The sequence below is a fragment of the Penicillium hordei genome (assembly GCF_028827395.1).
Source record: "Penicillium hordei strain IBT 12815 chromosome Unknown utg000001l_segment0_segment0, whole genome shotgun sequence".
Lineage (NCBI taxonomy): Eukaryota > Fungi > Ascomycota > Eurotiomycetes > Eurotiales > Aspergillaceae > Penicillium > Penicillium hordei.
Genome location: NW_026623142.1, coordinates 3,784,037 through 3,794,463, shown reverse-complemented (window position 1 = coordinate 3,794,463; position 10,427 = coordinate 3,784,037). Strand labels below are relative to the sequence as shown.

General features: G+C 45.0%; 1 protein-coding gene across 1 annotated transcript; it reads right to left on the bottom strand.

Moving 5' to 3' along the window:
• Window positions 1-6,742: 6,742 nt before the first annotated feature.
• On the bottom strand, window positions 6,743-8,209 carry N7537_001432 (camp independent regulatory protein; the record flags this gene model as incomplete). The annotated part of the gene is made up of 1 exon (XM_056892490.1): window positions 6,743-8,209. The coding sequence occupies one exon, from the start codon at window positions 8,207-8,209 to the stop codon at window positions 6,743-6,745; it is 1,467 nt and encodes a 488-aa protein (XP_056757485.1).
• Window positions 8,210-10,427: the final 2,218 nt, after the last annotated feature.

The window sequence follows — 10,427 nt, the reverse complement described above, 5'->3', positions numbered from 1 at the left end:
GGACAACATTGAAGAAAGGGCATCCGATAAGAGCCCAGATGCACTCTCTGCTGACGAGAGGGGGGGAAAGCGGGCTGTCGGGTATAAATGGAGGGGGAGGTACTAAAAGTACGAGAAAATGTGCTTGGTCCGCCGCAGTGCGTGTGATCAGAGAATACACTTTTCCCGTAGGAAATCAGCAAAATAGTAGCTGAGCAAAGAGGGGAAAAAAAACTAGACCGATCTGAAGGATATTAAGGACATTAATATATACAACATACAATAAGAGTCTAGTAGGTACTTAGGGTAGGGTATAAAGGCTTGGGTGAATCTAATGCGTAATGAAAACCCAGACTACCTTAGTTTCTAGCTATGAACGCATTAGCCTATAAAATCATAATTAAGTTAATATTGTGAGCCATTAAAAATCAAAAATCATTTAATAAATATTCTATAAATTCTATAAATTCTACGTACGACTTATTCCTTTTTCCCTCATAAACTTTCTATGCGGGGGAGACTGCCAAGCATGTTGGATCTGACGCCCTGATTTGCAGTGAAGAAGCCCCAAAAAAAGCAAATTGACCAGGGCATCGTTATGGGATTTTGGGTTTTATTTGCTTTTTGGGCCTTTTTTTTCATTTCAATTTTCATTATATATTTTTCATTTTAGGGGGAGTTTTTTTTCCCAGTAAATGACTCGTTGCCTTGGGATCGGCCTCTAATCCATATCCATCAAGTTCCCAATATGATTCTGGACCGAAGCCCCTAGTGTCTTACGTAGTCTAGTAGCTTATGGAGTACGGAGTACTCCGTACATCCATGTTATATGGGCCATGTTACTCCGTACATATGACCTTACTAAAATAACGTGGGTGATTCGTCACGAGTCCCATATGTACTCCAGATGTAAAACCTGTAAGACATTCCCCCTTGTTCCGTTGGCTTGGAGCCAAGACAAATAACCCCGGAGGTGATCATGCCCTGGTCCGCGGAAGGTTTAGGTAGAATGATGTGTGCTAATAGAAATTAGTTGGTATTACTTCTCACGAACCATTCAGCTGGTGTATAAGCCACTCCCCACACTATCGAAGCTTTCTTTCTTTCTTTTTCTTCTTTTCTTTTTTTTTTTTTGACAGAAGCGCGCTGACCCCGGTGAAACTAATTGGAAGATTATCTATTCTGGACAATTCCCATCGTTCGGGCCTAAGCGCCCCCTTATCCCCGGCTATATTAAAATTGTTACTTATTTTCGTTTATTATTCCCCTTCGTGTAACGCCAACAAATCTGGGGTAAAGAGTGGGCCAGATCTTCTGAGTGCGATCAGCACGGACATCCGCTGCAGGGAATTGACAAGGATCGGAATCCGTAACCCATCATTCCGCCTATAAAATATAGGCAATGTTCTGTGGAGGATCCATCAGTATTCTTCATTCGCTCCTCTGTTACTATTTGTGGCTACAGTACTGCCATTTTCCATCGTATCCTCACTTTCTGTGACCTGTGACAGCCCAAAGGGGTGGAATGTGGCGAGGGTCACCAAAAGTACAGACTGCGCAAGGACCCGTGGATCTGCCGGGAGACTAACAAGGAAACACACTCGGCTGGAGTTAATCCCGGACTAATTTTGTGGCCCTCTTTCCCCCCCCTTTTAACCATTTTGACCCATCACCTGAGACCTGAGACGCGGCAGAGAGTTAGATGATTTTCATACCCCTGCTAGTTTAGTTTCTTTTGTACGAGTCGCTTCCAATGTGTAGAAGTTTCATATGAAGTTTATGCACTAGGGTTAGGCTAGCTATGTGAGTACATTAGATTATTTATTTTCTTAGTTTTCGATTTTCTAATGCTCAATGAGATCGACTATGCAAGTCCATTGATCTGACGGGGTGGAACCAACAATATGGGCCAATGGCTCAATGACGGTATGTGACGCTAACGAGTCAGGCAATGTACATGGATGATCTAGCGTAGAAATATGGGGAACGCGAAGTCCCTTTCCTTTTTGTCGCAATATCCCTGTCCTTGCTCCGTGCTTCGTACGGGGCACTCTTGTTTCTCTTTCTTTCTCTTTCTTTCTCTACACGGTTTATACAATAAAGTATCCGCTTCCAAGGTTCAAGGCGGGTCAACGGTTGTTCCCGTCCTCGGGGCCAGTGGGGCCGCAAAACAGGAGTTTTTGCTTTCAATTTGTATAAATGATCTCGTTCCTGGGAAGGAGTAAGGGATATGAGGCAATGAGCTATATGTACGGATATCTACGGGGTACCTTTTGGGAGGGGAGTACGAGGTACAACAAGCTTCCAGATTCAGATAATAGGACGGGGCCGTATGACCATCCAGGGCGTAAACCAATATGGCAACTAAGCCGAGGCTGAGGTCTGGAACATCTTCTTTCTGTACTTTTCTTTCTCGCTCAGTCTCCCTCTTTTCTCTTTCTCTTGGTCTTTGACCTCCCCCCGTACATATGTGGAGTGAAGCTATTGCCTAATCAAGTTACCCCCACTCAACCTCGGGCGTTCTCCGAAGGCTTGCACGCCAACAGTGGATGTGGACACGAGGAGAAATTGTTTAAGCGGTGTTCGTCGCATGAGGGAAATTCCGCCAGGCACCACCCCAACTGCTGCACGACCACTTCTGGTCCTGATGGTACTAAATATACCAATCAAACACAATCGAATGAATTGCCGCAGTCTTGCGCATGACACTAGTACTAGTCGGATCATCGAAACAGAGTTTCGCGGCTTCCACCTTCCTATTGGATGCGCATAGGCTCCATTCAACTCGTCCAACCCATCTCTCCAATTAAAATATCCAGATGATGGCATTCCAACATACTTTGTATAACGGGAAAACAAAATTGACCTCTTTTTCGCTCCACTTGGTGTCGGTTCTGTTCGGTCACTTTCACCCCCAACTGCCCCCAGTAGGGATAATCGGAATTTCGTCGGCATTGGTCACGAGCTCTTATTATTCCCGGGCTATGTTTGGGATTTAGTGGGGAAGTATCAAAATCTGAAACATGTCTCTTTCGAGATAATATGACGCACGGTATGGAGTATGCGAAATAGGAAAGACATAGGTACATACTGTACGGAGTAGCTGGTCGAGCAAAGCTGGGACAACTCAGCCTGACAAATCAGGCCGCCGATACTACCTAGGCAGCTATGTTGTACATCAAAATCCCTCTATACTTGGCCACTGAATCAGGAGATTACCTGGACAGCCGCATTCAACTTAGGTAAGAGAAATCAAAGGTGATCCCTCTGCCGAAACAAGCGATGGATGGGCTTTATTTTCATATGACACGGGCTAACACGTACGCGATCGGCATCCAGCTCAGTGGTGGATTGTGGAAAAAAATCAATCTCAAGAAAGTGATATTCATGAGGTTCCGCTTTCTTCTCAGATCCGCCCGAACCTTCTAAAAGAAGGCCAATCAAGGCCCAGCGTATTTCGCTTATTTCTATCGTGAGAGTTGAGAAAACTTCACATCTCAGTGTTTCCGGACATCAAATTCCGGACATAAGGACTTACGAATTCCTTTGGCTTAATTGGCTACACCCTATGTTTGCCAATTCTTGAAACAATGCCAGATCAAGGAGATATTGTCATGGTCTGCGCGGAATCTATCCATTCCCTGTGCGAGAATGACTAATGAGAAGTCTTATTGCTTGACATTCATGGGACAGACATATCGCCGTATGATCTGGGGTGGCCCCAGAACCTCAAGTTGTCCGTATATCTGCCCAACCTAGCAGCCCAAATGGCCGCACTAATGTTCTTCTTTACGTTGGAAGCTTTCATTATATCCAGGATATTGTCTTGCATAGTCTCAAGACATGCAATCATACCAGGTTGGAGGAGTAGGCTTATATGGAGCTTAGGGTGCGCAGAAATAAAATGACGGCACCCAGACTACTATCTCACCCACCATAGCATACGAAATCCAGTCACAGTCAGAACGTATTCCCTCGTATGTTAAATGAGCCACACAATCCACCCTCTAGACCGCATCCTGATAGATCTCTCAGTCAGTAAGAAGTACCCCCTTGGTAGCAGGAGATACGAAGCTCAAGCTAACTGATAGTCGAACTTGACATATTGTCTACACCATCTTGATAAAATATACCAAATTCCATAGAATCGATATCTCGGATTTTCATGATTTCAGAGATCTTGGAATGAATGAATACATATCGCCATTCTTGGATGTACTTGTTTTGATAGTTGGTGGCTTGAATAGCTTCTTGCGGGCTTACCAGGGCTATGCAGAATTTACGCAGAACCAGTTTGCAGTGTGAGTCCCCCAAATTACTCTTGAAAGTTATGCAAAGGTCGAAAATATTCCACAGTTTTCGAGCTTCTCATATTAGTCCGGACCGAAAACCGACCTTGGCTCTCTCGGTATGATCACGACAGCTCTGTATAGCGTCGGCATTCTAACAGATAACAGTATATTTTGAGCGTCAGTTTTTCTTGAAATTAAAAGACAGCGAGATGTAAACAAAACGTATACCTATGTTGCAAGGAATAGCATGAAGTCGTCATCCCTCTTGAGCCTTTCCTTCACGATCACGTAGTCGTAGTCGACTAGACGGACAGAAATTTATGTTAGATCTTGTGTGAACCAGGCCACCTATTTCTCCGTTTTCTCAAAGTTTCCTTCGACACATTAACTTTAAGTGTAGCCTTGTATCGGGAGAAACTGAATCGATGAATATTTTGTTGGTGGCCCAAAATAAGCATGAAATCCAGAATTATCCAGTGTTGACTCGGTCTCTGTTTCGAAATGAACCTGAAGCGCAGTGATTGATTGTCATTCCCATGGTCATATATCGCGCACTATGATCTAACACTAGACAGTGTCATTACCAACCAAAATAATCGCTTCTGTTTGGGAGCCATAGCCGAAAGAGAACCGAGGTGGAATAAACCTCCATGCACCAAGCAAATTTCTAGAAACTTTCTAGAACCAGGCATATCGCGCATGCTGATCCGATACTTGTTAGTCCAGAACGCATGAGTAATACTTTCAGAGAATCAAACTCTGGAGTAAAAGGAGCACGAAATTCATGTACTATATAGATATTTCAATTGATTCTAATTCGATAGTGACGCCTAGTATTGCAGCGGACGGACGGACGGATCATGCACACACTTCACTAGTTCAACGGAGAACGTAGCATGGATACACCGTTCAATGCCCAACCGGTTCAAATTGGGCAAGGGTATACTTGACAATCACTAAGGAGCCTGTTCCAGCGTTGATTTGCCATGGTATCTAGGGCTCTTCTGTTGGGTTGTGAACATATATGCCTTGCCTAGTTTAATGAGCTTGATATAACCCTCGCATATCTCCTAAAAGTAGACCCTAGAATAGAATGTTGTGTCAGACTGAATTTTAAGCAAATTCTAGTCCTGCAGAATTGAGTTTTGCACTGCAGACTCTTTCGAAGTATTCGTACCATCGAATTGACAGATCAGAAATTCATATCTCCTCGGCACCGAGGTGTTCATGAGATAGTAGTTCGGCAAAGCTGACATTGCATGACCAATATGCACATACCCGGCCCGGGGACGACTCTGAGGGAAGCTCTCGGCGATTCCATTCGGGTTGTTTTGAGACTAATGTTATACCTCGCACCAGATGAACGCCCTGTGAGTGTCTTCCGGCGTACGACATTGAGGATCTGCACGAATATCTGAATCTCAATAGAACCTCAAAGTCGAACCAACGGCCAATAAAATTTCGTCGGATCCTTATTCCCACGAAGAGCCTCCCAAATCACGAGGTTGATTCAGGAAGGAATAACCAGCAACGTAAGAAAATATGACGGGGTAGTATGTAAACAAATCTTTCGTGGTTCAATACAATGATTCAAACCCAGAAACAGCATGATCCACGAAGCGAGACAGCCATTCGTAAGATTGACAAAGGGTCGGAAATGTCGGAAGATCGTTAAAGAGTCATCATCACACCTCGCTTGGGACGGATACTTCGATGAACAAAGTACAATACCCATATCCATCAGGGGCGACGTCACAATTACTGGTCTTAAGTATCGCTTTCTCATTCCCATTGCCCAGGTACCCCTGAAAGAGGTGAGGTTCTAGGTATTAGCCCTGGATAGTGGAAGTTGGAAGAGTCAAGGCTAAAGCGACATAGCTTGAGTCCGAGGTTATCCGCCTACCCACAAGAAAAGCCAGTATGCAGAGCTCCGCTACGTATACACGTAAAAGCATGTGACGCAAAAGCAATGAGTGTAAGTACTGACGACGCATTCCAAGCCAGTTCTAAGGTGCCTGCGACATTTTTTCTACACAGCGATGCGTCTAATTATATGAGGAGCACAATACAATTCTCATAGGATAGAAGCAAGTCAATTTGACAAGACACAAGTAGCTCATTTTAAAATAAAAGCAGCATCCCAACCGTGTAGACCGATCCCAATGCAAAAGGTTCCATTAAACCGTAGCCACAACCCTATCACATGAAAAACAAGAAATCGAATTGCCCCGACCCATGCAAGATGCTAATAATGACAAATACAAGTTTAAAACAAAGGATATCACTGGAATAGCAAGACTCCCCTTTGCGTGGAGCCACAGTAAGTAAAGAAACATGAACATGAAGAAAAAGCGTTAGGTTAAGCTGGGCATCAACCATGTGAAATGGCTCGGGTTTGAGATGTAATTTTTTTTTCTTTTCTGTTTTCATCGGTTGAGTGAATGCATCAAATAACCGCTTGATTGAATGCTTCATGCAATGAAGGCACGGTCCAGCTGGCGTAGCGCCCTTGTGTCCTCGCCTCCGAATCCGATCTTCTCATTGGGGATATCCCGTGGCCCCTCGGCGAAAGAACTCTGTGCGGGGGTTCCGTTTGAGCTCTGTGCAGGGCCACCAGGAGAGGCAGTTGAGGAAAGAGGGGCCAGCGCTGCACCGTTCATTAATGAGTTGATGCCGGGAACTGCATTTCCAGCACCCGAGGGATCGGAAGACTTCGGTGACGCGGCGATAGGGTTGAGAGAGGGTAACGCGGCGGGATGCTCTTGCTTCACTAGGTGAGGGCTGTGTGCATGTCCATTTGACTGCGCCAGGGACTGGACTGGCACGCGCGGCGATGACATGCGAGTATCAACTAGCGCATGTCCGTAGACAGGTGGAGTGCGTTGCTCGTGAGCGTGGGCATGAGCTTGAGCTTGAGCTTGAGCCTGGTGAGCGTGGGCCTGAGCTTGAGCATGGGCGTGGGCATGGGCGTGAGCCTGGTCGTGCATTGAGCGTGGCGACCGGTTCATGTAGCTTGGTTGTTGTTGTGGCGGCGGTCCAGCTGGAGGTAATGTTGATTCCATATGAGGTGGACGATCATATGGGCCTGTCATCCCGTGTGGAGGTGGTGGGAGTCCACCGCCATGTTGATGAGGTGGGGGCTGATGATGTGGCGGGCCATAATGAGGATGTCCATTGGCACCTACCGGGGGGAGATATGAAGGGCCAGGGCCATACTGAACCGAGACAGTCGGTGGCGTGGCGAGAGGTGTGGGCGGCCAAGCATAAGCAGGAGGGTATGGCTGTGCATGGGTGACGCGTGGGTATGCGCCGAGGGGATGAGGAGTAATGGGGTAAGCAGCGCCAGCCATAGGTCCACGGGTAACGACAGGGAGATTTTGCTGATCATTAACTGTCGATTCGGGATAGAGACCTTTCTGGGGTCGAACATGACGCAGCGCAGGATCCGAAGTGGGTTGTTGTAGGTTGGCGGCAGAAGGGTGGGACCGTGAATAGTAGCTTATCAGATGCAAGTGTTGACCGTTGGATGTCGTGATACTGAAAGACTGCTTCATCAAACCATCTGGTTTGTAACGATATCCATCTGGTCCCTCGTCTGTTCCATCGGCGCGCTCATCGTCACTTCCCCGACTCTCAGGTGTCTTGCCTCCTCGGGACGCAGAGCCTTGAGAGACACTACCACCTCCGCGCTTGCCTTCCATTTCGCGATAAGTCAAAAAGCTACCAGATACACGGCTGGCACTCCATGACTTCCCGTCGGTCCATCGCCGCATACCCGCTTCTCGCTCATCCCATACAAAGACCGAACCGGAACGTATCGATTGTCGTTCTTTCTCCGATAATCGTCTTTGCACGCGAGGTAGAAGGCCGATCCGACAAGCCTCGAAAAGAATAATAGCGTCCGCAGGTGTGCGAACGTGCCCGTAATACGTCTCCATCCAAGCTCTCGAGTCAACCGACGACCCCGGTTGATTTGGTCTGATTGCCAGGTTGAAGGATAGAAGGGTTTTAAGGGTAAAGAGAGTACGAAAGGTCTCTGAGAGAGGGATGAGTTAGATCTAAGGGGAAAGAAAAGAGGCACAAGTGGAGAGGAAGAAAATAGGGTTCAGGTCCAAATATAAAAAGGAACCAGGATCCGAGTCAGTATGGGGTAGCCTGTAGACCAGTGTGGATGGGTAAAGGCCGAGCTTTTACGTCACCCAAGACGGTTAGACCGGGTCTTTTTTTCTTTTTTTTTCTCTTTTCCCGTTTTTCTTTTTTTTTTTATCTGATTCAAGACTTTGTCCCAAAATGGAAGATCAAAAGAGAACTGCACAGACTGATGTGGAGCAAGTGGGCTTGAAGGCGTAGGAATGCCGAACAGACAAGGGAGAGAGCCAAGGCTGAAAAGACACAAAGAGACAGAGAGATAGTGGGGGACCTACTTTATGACTCCACAAGGTTTCTGGAGGAATGGCTTAGCTGTTCTTGTCTCGGAGCTCTTTTGGAATAAGAGAGTGAGAGAGAAAGAGGGAAAGCTGGAAGAAAAGCTGGAAGAAGAATAAGGGAAAAGAAGGAAAAAGGAAAAAAAAGGGAGAAATATTTCAGTCTAAATGGCCCCAAAGCTTTATAAGAAACAATGAAGAAATCATAAAAAAGAAGGTTAAATAAGGGAAGCGGAGAGAAGAAGAGCGGGCCAAGCGATCCAAGCGAAAAGATCGAACGGAACTTGTTAAACGCCGAGGTTCCAAGCATAGAGAGAAGAATTATTAATTTATTTTACTCTAATTACTTTATTTTAATTTATTGGGCTTGTTTAGTTCACCTTACATTCGGGTAATACTCCGTACACATAGGAATAATGAAAATCTTAGAAATCCACTCGAACTATTTATACATGGGAACCTTGGAAAAGGAGATGAGTCTCGACATGGGGCTGAGGTGGCACGGCTATACGGAGTACAAAGGCTTCAATATTGTGTAGCCTAGGTAATTTATGTGTAAATGTAAATGTGCGAAAAGTATAATTATATAATCACGTCATTGATATTTAAAGTCGGTCGACCTAATGTCTACAGAATTGGATTTTATATTTCAATTCTCCTGTTACGGAGAGTGAAACAGTTTTCTTCTTTTTTTATCGGATTGACTTAAATCCATGGCAATTCTTGGCTCGGCTTTACGGGGTTTGGAAAACCTTGGAAGGCAGTAAGGTTAATTTGGCCCCTTCAAAGGCCCCATTCCTGATAGATTAAACTGAAATGGATAACCTTGGAAAGTATATAATAAAGGATCAACATTAATAATAAATAGAGTACAGTGTATTCCGTACTCTGTATGGTAATAATGCATAAATAAAATAATTAAACGCCAAAAAAGAAAAAAAAAAAAGGTTTACACATAAAATGGTCTGTGTCAGAAAAGTGGCGCTCTGGTCGCAAAAAAAGGTTAGTGCGGAACTCTTAAGCTTAATCCAACACGAGGAGGCCGGCGCTGAACTTTATGCTCGCTTACAGAGGCCATATCCACCCCTCCTCCACTTTGATTTATTTTCATTCTTGGCAAAAGGGGGGGGGGGGGGGCCACTTCTACATTGTAGTGGGACTTTAGGTTGTCCGTCAGATAAACGTACATCGTACACAACGTAGTTAAACATATATATTACATTTCGGACTTCCAATCGGACTTAGTAAGCTTAATTCCAATGGTTGCCATTCTCAGACAACTAGTTTATAGTATTTATTATTTATTTTTTTAACCTACCAGGGAAGAGAAACCAGCCCACCTGACTATCGGGATTTAGCACCCAATGCAACCGAGGATCCCCCCCCCATTGATTAATAATAGATAAAACAGGGAACAGGGTTTGGGCGGTCCTGTCCGATGTGGCTTTATCCAGTACCCTATTCCTTGGCGGAAAGTCCATACGAGTCACATCCAAACAAGGTTGATCTTAGCGAATCTAGCCAAGTATTTTAATTTATATCCGATATCTGTTATCACATAGACTAAAAATGATAGAATCCATAAAAAAGCCACTGTGGCCATATCCTCGTGATTCGTATTCGTATTTGGTCCAGTGACGGTTTGTTTTAATTTTAACCGCGCTGACCACAAAGCTTGACAAGATCCTAGTCCAGATTAAAGCAATAATGCGAAGAAAAGAAAATATGAAAA